A 16,653-nucleotide genomic window follows, 5' to 3' on the forward strand; every position below is an offset into this window, starting at 1 on the left:
AGTTTCTCAATACCATTTATTGCTAGGCACAGGGCTTGGATTTTTATGCATAATATCCCATACATTACAGGGCACTTGCAGCCACGATTACCCAGGGCCTCAATTGCCTCCTAATTGCTGGCCCAGTGACATCTGGTAGTGCTCTCCGATATCTCTGGGCATGTCTCCCTGCTGACCGCACTTCCGTTTTCACTCCATCCTCAACCACATGCCAGGCACCGCGCCCCAAGTTGGAGAATAAGATACCAAGATAAACACGTGTCTGTCTTCCTGGAGCTCAGAGTCCGGTAGGAAAGACAGATGATTCAGCAAGAATTACCACTCATGTGGTAAACTCTTGCTAAGATTATGAGACCTAAGGAGCCCTTGGAGGAAGCTCTTAACCCAGGCTGGGAATATAAGGATGCTTCCTGGAGGAAGGAATGACTAAGCAAATGAGATATGAAGAATGGATAGATGAAGTTGAGAAAATTGATCCAGACAGAAAAGACGGAGATTGCAATGACTTGGAGATTAGAAGCCAGTTCAAGGCAGCACAAAGGTGGGGCTGGGAGTTGAGCTGGAACATGTGGAAGAGGAGGCTGGGAGTGAAACCAAAGCACATCATGGGACAACTGAAAAGGCTCCAGTAAGAAGTGGAGAGTCACTGAAAGGCTGTGAGCAGGAAAGCAACAAGGTCAGATCTGTAGTTCAGAATGATCCTCGAGACTCTGTTTTCCTATCTATCAAATGGGGGATAATAATAGTACAATGGAGCTGTCTTGAGAATTAAATGAGGTAATGCAGCAAACAGTGCCTGGCACACAGATTATTATCCATTAAGCCAGGAATGCCTTCCATTGTGAAGCCAGGCTACAATCACATCCTATTATTGATTCATTTCTTGTGCAGCCATCTCCCAAACTGAGAAATGAAATGATTGAGGGGAAAGGGTATGTCATGATCCTGTCTGTGTTTCCTGATTTCAACACAAAGCCTAGCATATATAAGACGCTTGGTAAATGCGAGCTCACGATTTGATCAAACCATTGGTGCAAATCCTCAAAGAGTCAGTTCGGGCCCCAGGCCCAGGATGGGACATACTACATTCTTCCACAAGTGGGCGCAAGACGTTTCTCACAAAAGAGGCGGCGCTGGTGGCCAAGGCTGGGCTCCAAGATCCCAGGACTCCCCAACCCCTCGGATCTTACTCTGAGGAAACACGTCCAAAGAAGGTTGTTTTCTTAGGTGGTCGCCGCAAGATGTCCAAGGCTTTATGATCAGTCAAATGAACCCGATAATAGAATGAAAGTGTTTCGAAAATGAGCACTGATGGTAGTTGCTGCCTCCACCGCTGCTAATCGTGAGGGTTTTGGGCTCTGGGTGTTTTTCACTTTAGGAAGGCAAACGCCAGCTTCTCCTGGGGCACTTGAATCTTTATGGAAGCGAGAGGGTTGCATGTATCTAGGGCAGATTAGTATAAGCTCGTATCCTGGTTCCTAATTTTGCAAATACTCAGTCTCTGTCAATCACCCGGATTGGGAAGCCACAAGACTCCATAAAGGAGGGCTGGTAGGGATCAGGACAGGTAAGACAGGTACCTTAATTTGGAAAAGGGATTCGCTGAAACTTACCTGGATAAGTCGGGGAAGGAAGGGTTAAAAAGGACCCGGCAAGTGAAGAAAAGTGGTGAGGGAGCAAAGCAAGGCAAGAGTGGAAGAGGAAGCAAAGGGCTTGCTGGCCTCGGGGAAGGGAGGGGTTAACGCGGGGCTAGCCTGTGGGAGGCACCGGAGGTGGGAGCAGATGGGGGCGGGACGTCGACACAGCCGAGGAAAACAACAGACCCACCCCGGCAAAGACCGGGTTAAGGGGGCGGACCCAGAAAAAGCCACGTGCCGGGGCACAAGGCTATTGGTTTTCCCGGAATTGTTTGTGCGCGGCTATTGGCTATGTCGAGAAGCCACGAGTGCCGATTGGCTGAGCGTCGGAGGGGCCGTCAGGGCAGAAGCAGGGAGGAGGCGGCCGAACAGCTTCGCTGGGCCGGACTGGGCCAAGCCAGCGCCAGAGCTGCCCGTGCAGGGACCGCAGCCCAGCTGAGCCCGAGCTGCGGGCGCCGCCGCCGCCATGCGCTGGGTGCGGGCGCTGCTGAAGAATGCGTCCCTGGCAGGAGCGCCCAAGTACATCGAGCACTTCAGCAAGTTCTCCCCGTCGCCCCTGTCCATGAAGCAGTTTCTGGACTTCGGTACGGAGTCCGAAGGGGGGGAGGCGGGAGGCGGAGAGCCGCAGGGGCCCGCCAGATGGGGCGCGGAGAAGGGGTCCTGGCAATGAGAGGTTAACCCCCTGGAGCGAAGAGGCCCTCTGTGGCCAGGAAGACTTGCTCCGAATAGTAGAGGCAGGAAGGGGTTAACAGGGAGGCAGGGCTGAAAGGGTTAAGGGTGCCCCCAGCAGAAAACACTGTCCCCTAAACTGTACGAGGGAATAGGGGGCGCTGAGGAGGAGAGGGTCCAAGGTTTCCTCCTGGGCTCGCTTTGAGAGGGGTCTGCGAGAGTAAGGGGCAGTGAGGCCTGATGTCAGCGCAGGGAGGGAGTGGAGCCCTATTTGGTCACTGAAAGGCCAACGGGGTTGTCTCCACAACTCTTAAAGAGTGAGTGACAGAGGAACTAGGGGGCAAGGGGTAGTAGCGACAAGGCAGGGTTGAGAGGTGCAGCCATCTGGAAGGAAACTGGGCTGGAGGTGAAGGGTCAGACCCTCCTGAGCAGGCAGGAGTGAAGACCCTGGGCAGATGGGCCAGGAGGCTCCTTCAGAAGTTGCCAGCAGGCGCCAATGCCCCTGACTGGTGTACCTCCACCCATTGCAGCTGCCTCAGTGGGCAAGGACACTTGAAGATCAAACCTGTTTTAGCCTGGCTGCCTGTCCTCAGCTGGACAGAGGCCCAGGTCACCATGAGGTGGTCAAGCTGCTTGTACCCTCCCTTGACTGTCCCCACTTCAGGGGCTGTTGGGTCAGGAGATCCCTCAGGATCTTCCCCTACCAATGTCCTAGGGGTGGCTTTGGGGCAGGAGGAGGGCTGTGCTAAGGTGGCAGCCAGACGTGTGGGCCCTGTCTAAATGGCATTTCCGTGGTGCCAGCTAGAATTTGGGAGGGAGGGCCCAGGTCTCTCAAGAGTTGAGTAGACAGTGGCTGGCTTAGGTTACAGCTGCGTCACTAACAGAAAGAGGTCAGGGAGGTGGCAGCCAAGACATACGGCACCTGTTTCTCAGGATATGTCTTCCCACCTACTGCCCTGTTTGAGTGTTGAGCTTCCCTCATGTAGGAAAGCCTGGTGGGCCCACCCTCAGCCCTTAGAAGCCACCCAGCCCATACTGGAGAGAAATGTCACACCTGCAGAGGACTTTGAGTAGTTTGTTCCACTTGTACAGTGGGGAAAGTGAGACTTTCAGAAGGATGGTGACTTGTCCTGGATGACAGATTTGGAGGCAGAACCTGGACCAGAACCCAGGTCTCCTGTCTCTGGCTCATAGCCTTCTCCAGTACTTTCATCTTTACTGGGGATCAAGGTTCCCATTTGCCTCAAAGATGGGCATTAATACCAGGCATGGTGGCGCATGCCTATAATCCCAGTGGCTTGGAAGACTGAGGCAGGAAGATCACAAGTTCAAAGCCAGCCTCAGCAACGTAGCTAAGTAGGCCCTAAGCAATTCAGTGAGACCCTGTCTCTAAATAAAATAGCAAAAGGGCTGGGGATGAGGCTCAGTGGTAAGTGCCTCTGGGTTTAATCCTGGTACCAAAGAAAAGTAGGGGATCATTAATACAGAGGCAACCTTACAGTGGGTATCCATCCACCTCACCAGCCTCGATAGAATGGCCAGGGACAATGCTTGGACCCTGCAGCTACGGGAGTCTAGGTATAGCCCCCCTCAACCAGGGTGCGGTTCAGGTGGGATGGATGTCCTGGGTGCTTCTGCCCCCCTGGATCTACTCCCAGTGCCAAAGCTTACTGGGAGGAAAGGAGAAAGAAATGAGGTGACTTAGGCCAGAGCAGCTCCAAATGGGTCCCAAAGGGGCCCTGTCCCCATGTTTAAAGGCAAATTGGATGGGAAGGGGATGCAGGTCTTGAAGTACTGGGCAGGTGATGGGGAGGCCTGAACACCGCAGAGGTTAAGAGAGCTGCCTTGTTTTTGTCCTGGGCAGGTCCCTTGTCCTCTAAACCCTGATCAATGCAAGGTTTAGCTCACCTGATCCTGGAGATGTCCTTGGATTCCCAGGGTTTGTGCCTATGGACTCACCCCTCTGTCTTCCACCAGGGTCCAGCAATGCCTGTGAGAAAACCTCGTTCACCTTCCTTCGACAGGAGCTGCCTGTGCGCTTGGCCAACATCATGAAAGAGATTAACCTGCTTCCGGATCGGGTGCTGAGCACACCCTCTGTGCAGCTGGTACAGAGCTGGTGAGACCTCTCCCATTCCATCACCCTGTGCCCCTCGGCTCAGGGATGGAGTCTCTGTGCTGCCAGCTGCCTTGAGGCGGGTGGGGATCAAGGGAAGACACAGGGGCTCTGAGAGGCTGGGGAGTTGCCCAGAGTCACATAGGAATCCTAGGCCCTAGCAGGAATAGTTGGCCTCCTCACTTCTGTGTCTGGGACACCCCTCTTCTTACCATCCTGCTTTCTCTGGGAACCCAGAATCCATTTTTCATAGTCAAAACCTTAATTCAGGCTAATAATGTCAGCAATGGCCACCAGCCCTAGGTCTGGAACCCCAGCCCCTACTAGTCTCTATTTATTTAGGGTAATTTTTTTTTTTTTTTTTGATACCAGGGATTGAACTCATGGGCATTCAACCACTGAGCCACATCCCCAGCCCTGTTTTGTATTTTATTTAGAGACAGGGTCTCACTGAGTTGCTTAGCACCTCGCTGTTGCTGAGGCTGGCTTTGAATTCATGATTCTCCTGTCTCAGCCTCCCGAGATGCTGGTATTTAGGGTGACTTTTTGAGAAACAGAAACAAGAAGCAAATCTTGGAACAAATTATATAATCCAAGCAACAAGTCTGATTGTTTTGGATGTTGGAAAATGCTCAAATAGATACAGGGATGACACAGTCTTTTCCCAGAGTTTTGGAGGACAAAGTCCATAAGTTTATTGCAGGCAGCCAGAGGAGCAGAGGTGAAGCCTGGGGAAGGCACTCAGGAGGGTGCAGGGTCAGGTAACTAGAGGTCATTAGCCAACAGCCTGTTCCATGAAGCACAAACAGGATGTGTCCTTCACCAGGCATATAGCTGGCTAATCATCAGTGGGCTGTCATGGTGCCTGGGCAGAATCGCTTGGCTGTTGGGACCCGCGGGGTGGAATGGCTGTGGTTTCCTTTTGGACTCCAGAGCATGTGTCCCCCCACCTGAGCCCAGCAGCATGCTGTGTCTAAGAAAACAACAATGGCTGCCCTCAGGGAGCCCATCCTCTCATAGGAAAATACGATTTCTACCAAGAGTGGGCAAACCAAGTGCATCAGAGATAGAGGGAGGGGCAGTGAGCACTGAAGAGTTAGTTGTTTTTAAATGAAGAATCAAAGGTTATTATTATTATTTTTTTAAATGTTGTTTAATTGTCAATGGGTCTTTTATTTATTTATTATTTATTTACACATGGTGTGAGAATCGAACCCAGTTCCTCACACATGCTAGGCAAGCGCTCCACCACTGAGCCACAACCCCAGCCCTAAGGTTATTATTCTAAAAGTATAATCGAGTGTTTTCCCCCTTCATTGAAGAAGGATAACATAATATCATTTTGACACGTGGAAAATACAAAAACACAGAAGAAGATGCGAACCCCTACCCTCTTCCCATAACCAGACACTGCTCAGGGTTCAGGGGCTTTTTTGGTGCCCTGCCAGCATTAGGTCTGTACAGGAACATGCACACCCCTAAATTATTCTAATGAAATGAGCCACGGTAGATATTGTGTTACACACAAAGCCAGGTATACATACAGTAGATGCACAAAGAATGTTGACCAAATCAGAAGTTGTGGGAAGCTGGGCACAGTGGCGCACACCTGTAATCTCAGTGGCTCAGGAGGCTGAGGCATGAGGATCACAAGTTCAAACCCAGCCTCAGCAACTTGGCAAGGCCCTAAGCAACTCAGTGAGACCCCGTCTCTAAATCAAATACAAAACAGAGCTGGGGATGTGGCTTAGTGGTCGAGTGCCCCTGAGTTTAATCCCTGGCACCAAAAAATAATAATAATAAAATAAAAATAATATATAAATAAAATCATGGTGGAAGGTAAAATGGACTTCAGAGGAACATAGGCAATTCATAGCCAGAATGGGAAGGGGCTGGCTTGGTCACCCGGCTTGGTCACCCGGGAACGTGCTCTGAGGGGTTGATTGTGCCCAGTGTGAGGATGAAGGTGGGATAGAGGGACAGAGGGCAGAGTCTGGTCTTCCTGTAGCCCAACCAGGCTACCCCTTGCTGAGCCCAGAATCTCCGAGCCAACCAGCGTGTCCCACCACAGGGTGGTGGAGCACTGGGGAGAGACAGAAGGTGCCATCTGTTCTGCCCAGCCTTCCTCCCACTCTGTCCGGCTGACTGGCCTGGCTGCCTCTCAGGACTGACCGACTCAGGCCGACTCCAGGACCAGGCCTTTCAGTTCCCTCCCTGGACATTGTGTTCCGGGGACAGCCAGAGGTGCAGGAGGAGGGCAGGGGACTGCTGGACTGTCCATGACTCCCCAGGATGCTATACAGAGTCCCTTTCTGAAAATCAGTGACCTGGGGGGGGGGGCTTGACCTAATTTATTCTTCTCTCAAAGCTTGGAAGTAATGTCAAGTAACAGCAGGAGGGAGTGAAGTTAGACGAGAGAGAATACTTCACCAGAGGATGATTCAGCGTAGAGGAGAGCAAGCCAAGGGATTGTTAAGGCCTCCTGGCATGCTGAAGAGACAGCCTGCTGAGAGTTGTTTCCCGAGCCAGTGGGCATCAGCCACAGCAAGAGAGACTGAGGTGTGAGAGCAGAAGGACTTCCTGATGGGGACAAAGTGGTTGCCTATCAGAGTGCAGATCTCCTTTTCTAGAGAAACCTCCAGCTGGCTGAATGATGGATCAGATGTGGTGGGCGTGGGCAGGGTCTGTATGAAAAGAGGCGGTGACTTCCCAGGGAACCTGGCAAGACAGCCACCAGACTAAGTCTGATGAGTAAGAAATAAAACTCCCTGTTGGAGGGGCTGGAGTTGTGGCTCAGCGGTAAAGCGCTCGCCTAGCATGTGCGAGGTGCTGGGTTCGATCCTCAGTACCACATAAAAATAAATAAATAAAATAAAGGTATTATGTCCAACTACAACTAAAACAATATATTAAAAAAAAAAAACCCTCTCTGTTGGAAACCAAAAGAGTACTGTGCAGACGCAGCTGGCAGTAGTGTCATAGTCACTGTGTGGTGATGGTTGGCAGGGTCTCCCCTCAGCTGGGGCAGGGTCTGGGCAGTCCCTGTACCTGAAGAATTCCTGGTTCTGAATAAACCTGATGTGTTATTTCAGCTGGACAGACTTGGGGTAGCAGGCCATGTTTTAGAGGTGACAGGAAGGTGGCGACCTTCTAGGTATTGCAGACAGTATGGTGACCCTACACCTCTGCTCCCTTGTCTGTAACTTGGGGACTCATTCTGTCTCTCAGGGTCAAATGCCCTTGCTAAAAGTGACAAGCAAGCAGAACTCTGTTAACACCAGCAATGTCCGCAGGCCTCCGGGCAGCACCTCCAGGCCACAGATGCTCCAATTGTGGTGGAGGTTTCTAGACGGTGTGATATAAGTGACCAGGGGGACAAAGGCTGCATAGCTGAAGGCCAGCCTGAGTGCTCACATGCGCCACTCGTCCCCACAACCTTCCGAGTGGACTTTGCTCTCACCCCCGCACTTTGTAGATGAGAAACTGAGGTTCAGGGAGGTGAAGAAGTTCTTAGGCCACCCTGGGAATGGGTGGTGGAGCTGGGAGTCGAACCAGGGCTACAGGATCTGGAGGCTGTGTTCTGGAAGGGAGCGGCAGGCCACCCTGTGGGCAGTGTTGCAGTGCTGAGAGGTTTTCCAGAGCCGGTGGGCATCTACCACAGCGGGAAAGACTGAGATCTCTAAGCTCACGTGTAAGTTTCCTGCAAAGTAGGGTCCACCAGCAAAGAGTCTGTCAGCTGGTGGCCACCCGGCTCCTCTTAGCAGGGGAGGATGGCCGGAGGAGGTGTGGATGGTGGGGACGTGCTTTTAGAAAACTCTCTGGGCTAAGTAGGAGTTAGAGTAGAATCAAATGACTGTGAGTCATTCTTGTCATTAAGAGTCTGTGGGGGTTGCTGGAAGGGGGCAGGTGATAGGGTGTGGCCAGCATCCTCTCTGCCAGCCTCCCTTGCCCATGAGCAAGGTGTGTGGACCTCAGACCCTGCTGCCACCCCAGGGAACCACCCAGTCCCAGAGAATTCCATGCAGCAGGCCCAGGTGGATCTGGTCCCCCACTGGACTAGGGCCTGGGCAGAACTGGCTGCGGATCCCCCAGACCCCCCTGCATAACTAAGGAGCAGATGCTGAGCCCAATAGGAACCAGGGGCCGGGATTATCTCCTTCTATCTGTGCAGTCCCACCCCGTAGTTCCTGCAGGGAACCCCGTTGTGCAGGGGTGGGGACTGGGCAGCCAGTGGACTTCAGTGCATAGCCAAGCCTGCCCCCGAACCCCAAGAGAGTGCTCCAGGTGCCTGCCGGCTCTGGTCCTCTTCACTCAGTACAGAGAGCCACCCCCTCACATGGCCCTCATGTGGCTATCTCCTGGTCTACTTTGTCCCCGGCAGCTGTGAACACTAGTGCACACACACTTGTACCCCCACAGGCACGCTCCTCATGTTCACAGTCTTACGCACCCCCTCTCTGCACATCCCTCACTGAGGTGTGCCCACCCCCCACCCCCCACCCCACATGCCACCCTCCTGCCTTCCCTGTCGGGGCTCTGGACTGGTGAGAAGCCTGAAGGCAGCCCTGGGGGCACCTCCAGGTGGGAAGCTTACCTAGGAGTAGCAGGCTCCCAGGCCCCAGGCCTCCCCAGTTGTTGGGGTGGGCCCCCACTGCCCGCTCTGCCTGGACATGCCATCTACTTTAGGCCCAGCTCTTCCCGGGTGCTGGGAGGGTAGGCAGCCCAGGAACCAGCAGGGCTCTACCCCCTGTGTCTCCTCTGTAGGATCCAGGTTTAGCCCAAGGGGGACATCTGGAGTGCCAGGCCCCTGGGAGGTTCAGGCCAGGGCCAGGCCAAGGATCCTCTGGGAATCTCCTCTCTGTCCTGGGAATACAACCCGGGCTGTCAGGGAGACCAAAGCCTATGGCTACTGTGATGTCCCTTATCATACTGTGCTGGCTGGCTGGCGGTGCTGCCCACTGCCAGTTCATCCTGCTGTCCTTTGCTCCACATCAGAGGCACGTGAGCACCCCGTGCTGCTCGCTAAGCTTCACCGGAGCAGCCCTACCCTCCAGCACTAGGACTCTGCCCCTGCTGCCGATGCGAAGTCAGGGAGCAGCTCCATCTCCTCCTCTGGCCCCCTCCATCCCCACCTGCCCCTGGGTCTTGAGAGGGGATCCCAGGGCCATGCTCCAGCTGGCCCCCTACCGTTTCTCTTTCCCCCTCCCCCGAGCATTGGGGATTCTCTCCCAAATCTCCCTAAGAGTCATCTGAGCATGAGGCTTTATTCTGGACGTGGTAGAGGACAAGGATTTAGAGTCACAGGGGCCTGGGAGAGAGCATCCGGGCTCTGCATGTTCACCTCCTCATCAGCAGCGCCTACCTCATGGGATCCCTGTGGAGGTCAAAGGGAAGCACCAGGGTGTCACAGAGCAGATCCAGAGAGTGCTGCCTACTGTCGCCATCGGCAGCAGTAGAAGCATCACTCTTAGGAGCAGTGTGGATGGGGAGCAGCTGGCCACAGGGTATAGCCAAGTAGACCCGGGTTCAAATCCCAGCCTGCTGCTCACTGTGTGGCTGGGGCACGGTACCTGCCTTCTCTGAGCTGGTCCCTTGTCCTCAAAATGAGGGAAATACTTCGTACTCTGTATCCCAGCTCCAAGCGCAGGTGGAGACAGTGGACTCTGCGTAAGTGTCAGCTGTTATAATTCTTCAGGAGACCAAAGTGAGGTCTTAGTGCCATCCAATGTCTTTGGACAGGGATGGGGTAACTCTGGGAGGAAGCTGATCTCAACTGTGGCTCCCTGTCCCCACCCTGTCAGCAAGGACACCTCTGCCTGCCAGCTACATCCTGGGCCCTGGGTGGGGAGGCTGCGGGAGCCCCAGGGGTAAGACCCCCTTTCCTGTCCACAGAGGGGAGCTCTTCAGGGCAGTGTGGACCAAAGAATGGTGTGATTTGGGGCCTATAAGAAGTACAGGGGTGTCGGAGGCCATGGGGCTCAGGGTGCACTCAGATGGAGCGTTTCTGAGCAAGCATTCAGGAAGTGCAATGGGCCCCACACCATCCCAGTGATCATTTAGTCCTCACCAGAAAGCAGTAGTAAATGTGTCTAAAGTCCCCATTTTCCTAACGAAGACATTCAGGCCCAGACAGGTTCCTTGACTTACTCAGGGCCACACAGCTTGATGTGGAAGAGCCAGGACGGGGACCGAGCAGAGCCCATTCCAAGATGTTTACCGTCTTGTCTGCTCTCTTAGCGAGCGAGGGAAGGGCAGCAGTTGGTGGGTGTAAGTGGAAGGACACCTGAGCAGAGGAACAGCCTGAGTGGAGGCCTGGAGGTGGGAATCTCGAGCAGTCACAGCCTGATGGGTGACAGGAGAGCTGGAGACCTCTGGGCCTTCATCATCCCGTTCCCAGCTGTGGCGCTGCCCCAGGCCTGGGTTGAGGTGACTCAGGCTCATCCCTGCCTCTCTTACCTCTTAGAGGTCGCCATGAAGGTCAGTGCATCCTGGCCTTGGAAGTGGCTCTGAATCTGGTAGGGCCCTTTCCAGACACACCGCCAAGCCTGGGCCCCCTGCCACGGGGCTAAGGACAGCCCCTCCCCCACCCCGCCTCCTGGCTGGAGCGGTTCTGCCAGAGACCCAGTGCTTCCTGCCCTCCCAGGAGAACAGGCTGCAGACTGGGCATGTTAGCAGAGAAACCGGGAGCCTTAGGGGGGACAATGGCTCCAGGTTGGCATCATCTGCTAGCCCAGGTGACTCATATGCCCCCTGCTGGCCCTGCGTTCCTTTTGCATCCTCTGACCTAGCTGCAGGTAGGAGCAGGCACCCTGCACTGCTGCTGGGGCCCGTCAAAGCAAAAGGAGCCTCTCTGGGCTCTCCAGGGACCTAGCCCTCCCTCAGGCCCTACCTACTCACCATGTTAGGATCCTGTTCCCTAGGCCTAATGTCACTCTGGAAGAGGCCCCTGCTTACTAGTCTCTGTCTATACCCCAGGGGATGCAGCAGACACCTATGGGAGAAGTGATAGGATGTGTCCGAGAAAGGGCAGGTGGACCTCAGTGTCTTCTCACTGCTGGGCCCTTGGTCCACTCTCCTGACCTATGAGTCCTCTTGGATGGAATTATCTCCAGGCTCCCCTAAGACTAGTATTCTAGTTTCCAAAGCAGAGGTGCCATAGGGGACCATTGGATTAGAGGTTTGCATAACTTACCAGGCTGTCAGGGAGACGTGCAGATGACAGGGGTTGAGGAAAGCTGTGCTGCAGCCTGTCCCCAGGCCCCACAGTGGGAACAGAGCAAAAGCAAGGTCCAGCTTAGGGGCTGGAGGCGGCCTCGCCAGCTGCAGCTGAAGCCACGTCCCCTCCTTCCCTCTGCACACAGGTATGTCCAGAGTCTGCTGGACATCATGGAGTTCCTGGACAAGGACCCTGAGGACCACCGTACCCTGCATCAGTGAGTGAGGGCCCTGAGCGTGGCAGGGAGGCAGGTCCAGGTGAGGGGCATCTGAGGTTGCAGCTCCTGGCAGAATGCCAGCAGGGCAGAAAGATGCCTAGGCAGGGGTGTCCAGTCCGAGGGGAGAAGCAGACTCCATTCTCAGTGTGGGAGTCAGCTGGGTGAGGCTGGGCCCTGCCCTTGGGGAGCTGCCCTTCAGAGGATCTGAGAGCTCTGGGCTTTGAGCACGAAGACTGTGGAACAGCAGAAGGAGACTGAGGGTGGGCTTCAGGAGGAAGGGGTGCTGTGTGCCGTGGGGTTGGGAAGGGAAGATGGGGAGGAGTCTGGGTGCCCCAGGGCCGGGGCTGGGTGGGGTGAACATCTGACCTTCCAAAGGTTCACTGATGCCCTGGTTACCATCCGGAACCGGCACAATGACGTGGTACCCACCATGGCCCAGGGCGTTCTAGAGTACAAGGACACCTACGGCGATGACCCGGTCTCCAACCAGAACATCCAGTACTTCCTGGACCGCTTCTACCTCAGCCGCATCTCCATCCGCATGCTCATCAACCAGCACAGTGAGCCCAGCTGCCGGGAAGGTGGGGGTGGGAGGAGGGGGGAGCCCCTGGGCTAGACCCCCAGCACATGAATTAAAATAAACAGATTGTTGTTTAGAGTTTCTTTGTCCAGGAAGGTTCACTGTGATTGTTGACAGATCATAGCCATCATAAATTCTCATGCTCAACTAATTTCAAAATCAAGATGGGGAAAGCCGTAAAGGACGGCTGTCAGGTGGGATGGATGTGGGGAGAAACTTCTGGAAAGAAGCATGCTTCAGGCCTGCAGAGGTCCCAGGTGGCCTGAGCCAGGGGTGCAGCCAGGGATGGGGGCACTTTGGGATCAGAGCCCCTAGGAGGTTGGAGAAGGGTGGATTCTAGGATGGCCCTGGGAAGAGGGGACCCAGGGACAGGCTCTAGGCCCAGCCAGCAGCACCTTCTGTCCCACCCACAGCCCTCATCTTTGATGGCAGCACCAACCCTGCCCACCCCAAACACATCGGCAGCATCGACCCCAACTGCAAGGTGTCTGACGTGGTGAAAGGTGAGCCTCCCTGGGCGTGGCCTTCAGGAGACTCGGGGACCACTCTAAGTCCACCTGCCAGGGTTGACCCATTCCTGGTGGGTAGGGGCACATCCCCATGAAGGTAATGTTGGTGATGCCCTGTCCACGCCAGGGAGACTGCCTGCTATGTGAGCCACCCATACCCCGAATGGCCCATTCTTCTTGCAGATGCCTACGACATGGCCAAGCTCCTCTGTGACAAGTATTACATGGCCTCACCTGACCTGGAGATCCAGGAGGTCAACGGTGAGCAAGTGAGGCTGTGCGTGTGTCTCCAGGAGGGCCGGGCAAGGGAGAGCCGGGTGAGGGGGGAAGCCGGAAGGGGGTGCTGCTTTCCAGGCAGGGGAGAAGCAGGGCTGCTTTTAGGATTTTTTATTTGATGGCGACTATTTCAATATTTGATAAATATTTATTGCAAGCAAGACAGACAAGGTCCCTGTTCTCATTGGGGAGCTTATATTCTGGGTGCTGGGGAGGTTGGGGGATGGGGCCAACAAACACATAAACAAGATGATTTCAAATGGACAGGAAGGAAATAAGGCGGACTAGCAGGAGGGCGATGGGGGAGCCAAGTTGGAGGTGGGCCGTCAGTCTGGCTGCCTTTCCAGAATCCAAATCCCAGTGGCTAAATTAAGAGAAAGGTTTCCCTCTGGCCCGCCTCTGGGTGGCAGGGTATTTGGAGCTGGCTCCCCACCCCCAGCTCTCAGGAGGACAGGGAAGGCTGGGCTTCTGTGAGTCACTGGCTCCCCCCAGCTCAATGGAGGCTGGAGATGTCTCTAGCTGGGCAGCCATTGCCCAGTTACAGCTTGGGAGGGGTGGCTGTTACCCAAAGAAGAGGGGGCCAGGAGGGCTGCAAGGCCTGTCTGGAGGAGGGTGGGAAGTTACTCCAGGCTGTGTCCTGACCTTGCTCTCTGACTCCCTGCAGCTGCCAACTCCACCCAGCCCATTCACATGGTCTACGTCCCCTCCCACCTCTACCACATGCTCTTTGAACTCTTCAAGGTGAGGAGGCTGGGGACCCCCATTCACAGGGCTCCTATTAGATCTGGCTTCTCTCACTCAGCTCAGCCCTCGTCCCCCCCCCTCCCCAGAATGCCATGCGAGCCACAGTGGAGAGCCACGAATCCAGCCTCGTTCTCCCCCCTATCAAGGTCATGGTGGCCTTGGGTGAGGAAGATCTGTCCATCAAAGTAGGTGGCCCTTGTGGGTGGGGAAGACCATGGAAAGGGCAGGGTGGTGGTGGGTGGAAAACTAAGCTTTGGAGGGCTCCTGACATGTCCCCTTGGCCCCAGATGAGTGACCGGGGTGGAGGTGTCCCCTTGAGGAAGATTGAGCGACTCTTCAGCTACATGTATTCCACAGCACCCACCCCCCAGCCCGGCACTGGGGGCACCCCGCTGGTAAGATGGCTTCATCCAGGCCCCTCGCGCTCCTGGGGGATGCCTGCCTCTTCCACCTCTCTCCCTCTTGCTTCCCTATCTCCCAGTGATGCTGTACCCTCCTTGGCGGTGTGTAGTGACAGTTCCCTCTCCTGAGTCTGGGCCTCCTGGTCCCCTCATCTCTCCCTTTCCTGCACAGGTCCTTTCTTGTGACATTGTTGTGTTGTCCGGTGCCTCCCTGCCCCGTCCCAGGGGGAGCCCTGTGACCTGCACAAGCCTCCTGGCTACCTGAGCAGACCTCCTGCCTGCCTGGCCTCCTCCATCCCACACCCCCATCTGGCTTCAGAGGCTTCTCTTTTCCAGGCCCCTCCCCCTCCCAGTTCTGGAGGCCCCTGAATAGCCCCAGCCCAGCAGCCCACTCACCTGTCACTCCCTGTGGCCCCAGGACCAGCCCCAGCCCCCTCACTGCTGCCTTCTTGCTCCCTGCAGGCTGGCTTTGGCTATGGGCTCCCCATTTCCCGCCTCTATGCCAAGTACTTCCAGGGGGACTTGCAGCTCTTCTCCATGGAAGGCTTTGGGACTGATGCTGTCGTCTATCTCAAGGTGAGGCCCTGCCCACTGAGTCCCCTGGAGAAGGATTTTCTGGGCAGGCAGGGCCGCTGTGAGGTTTCCCATCCACCCCTCCCTCCTTTCCTGGTTCTAGACTCAGAATCAGCAGAGGTACAGTTCCTCAACCCATAAGCCCCCAGCTTGGGAGGGAATTTCAATCTGTGGTCCATGATTAAGACCCCTCTTTCAGGGACCTTTGACCTTTTAGACCAGGAAAGAAAGGGGACTGTGGAGGTCTTGTTATCCAGCTCAGAGGGTGAGACTGAGGACCCAACCTGGTGACCTTAATCAGGGTCACAGCCCACCCTCCTCCCTCTTTCTCCCTGACCTTTGAGGGAGCAGCTTTCTTGAATGGGCAGGAGCAGGACACAGGAGGGAACAGACCCTTCCATTGCCCTTCTCAGCAGGGTCGTGTCTCAACCAGTGGCTGGTGGCTGGGCTGACTTGCGGTGGGACATGCGGATCAGGGACCAGCACAGCCACCTGGGGAAGGGTGGTTTATTGAGGAGTGGGCAAGTCTCAGGGAGGTGCGAGGCTCACCCTGTGCTCCGCAGGCCCTGTCCACAGACTCAGTGGAGCGCCTGCCCGTCTACAACAAGTCAGCCTGGCGCCACTACCAGACCATCCAGGAGGCCGGCGACTGGTGTGTGCCCAGCACAGAGCCCAAGAACACGTCCACCTACCGGGTCAGCTAGGGGCCGCCCTCCCCTGTAGTCGAGAGGACAGACTGCTGCCTTGGGGTCTGGCCACCAAGGCGACCCTCTCCGTCACCCAGGAAGTGGGGTGGGGGTGGTTCTCCCTGATGACCAGTTTCTATCTCTGTGGAAGTCACTGCAGTGACTGGTATGTGGTGGTCCTTAAGTGCCAATCTGTCTCCGTGGAGACACCTGGGTGGTCTCCCTGGGTCCCAGTCTCCATGGGTGATGCCTGAGGATGGGGGATGATCCACCCCGATGGGTTGCCCTAGAGACACTTTCCCACGGTGGTCCTGAGACCAGGACTATCACTCTTCTGCCAGGGGTCCTGCGTCCCCCTCATGCCCACCATAGCCCTGGACTTCTTCCTGCCTTACTCCCCACCACTTACAGGCATACTGCCCTGGTCCATCGTCAGTGTTAGGAAGGGGCCAGGTGCCCCCAGGCCTGGTGGGGGGAGTGGAAGGGAGAGGATGCACCTCTGACCCTTGTCGGGGTCTTGCTCCGGCACCTCTCCCTCCACTCTGGGCATCAAGGTAGAAGTCGGCAGGTGAGGAGTAGGGAATGGTTCTCAGCCCAGGTCTATCCCAAAAGTAGAGGAACCTGGGGAAACCTCGAGGTTGCTTGCCCTGCCAGGGAGCCTCAGGTGACCTTGGCAAGGTTGTGCCACCCTCCCCAGCATGTCCTCACGTGCACACCGTCTGCCCACCCCACCCCCACTCAGTCCTGCCTGACCTCAGCCCTGCTGTGCCCAGCGTGTACTCGAGTGGCTTTCTCCCTGGATGCTCTGTACATAGCTAGTTTTATAGCCCTGAGTGCCCCCACCCTTCCCCTTAGCACACAGGGGGTTAAAGCTGTGTGTTCCTCCCAGTGGCTGTGACGGTGACAATGACATTCACAGTAAAGAGGAGATTGAATAAGACTGTGGCCTGGCTGCATTGCTGGGGGCGGGGAGCCACACACACCCACATTTACATAGACTGCCATACCCTGTGTCACACATGATGTCAC

At 55.5% G+C, this 16,653-nt stretch overlaps 1 protein-coding gene across 1 annotated transcript; it reads left to right on the top strand.

Annotated features, from left to right (window-relative positions):
* Nucleotides 1–1,969: 1,969 nt before the first annotated feature.
* Pdk2 (pyruvate dehydrogenase kinase 2) lies at nucleotides 1,970–16,564 on the top strand. The gene is made up of 11 exons (XM_005321674.4): nucleotides 1,970–2,221; nucleotides 4,284–4,425; nucleotides 11,784–11,855; nucleotides 12,231–12,415; nucleotides 12,849–12,938; nucleotides 13,128–13,205; nucleotides 13,885–13,961; nucleotides 14,051–14,149; nucleotides 14,252–14,359; nucleotides 14,828–14,941; nucleotides 15,502–16,564. Exons 1-11 carry the CDS (start codon nucleotides 2,104–2,106, stop codon nucleotides 15,640–15,642), a joined length of 1,224 nt encoding a protein of 407 aa, XP_005321731.1. The 5' UTR covers nucleotides 1,970–2,103; the 3' UTR covers nucleotides 15,643–16,564.
* Nucleotides 16,565–16,653: the final 89 nt, after the last annotated feature.

This window comes from Ictidomys tridecemlineatus, chromosome 3, assembly GCF_052094955.1.
Source record: "Ictidomys tridecemlineatus isolate mIctTri1 chromosome 3, mIctTri1.hap1, whole genome shotgun sequence".
Lineage (NCBI taxonomy): Eukaryota > Metazoa > Chordata > Mammalia > Rodentia > Sciuridae > Ictidomys > Ictidomys tridecemlineatus.

What these genes read in the sequence shown, in the direction of transcription:
- Pdk2 (XM_005321674.4), top strand. Translation starts at nt 2,104, where the DNA reads ATGCGCTGGGTGCGGGCGCTGCTGAAGAATGCGTCCCTGGCAGGAGCG. An exon ending in AGGAAGATCTGTCCATCAAA is followed by an intron (nt 14,150 to 14,251) that starts GTAGGTGGCCCT and finishes CCTTGGCCCCAG; the next exon opens with ATGAGTGACCGGGGTGGAGG. An exon ending in GCACTGGGGGCACCCCGCTG is followed by an intron (nt 14,360 to 14,827) that starts GTAAGATGGCTT and finishes TGCTCCCTGCAG; the next exon opens with GCTGGCTTTGGCTATGGGCT.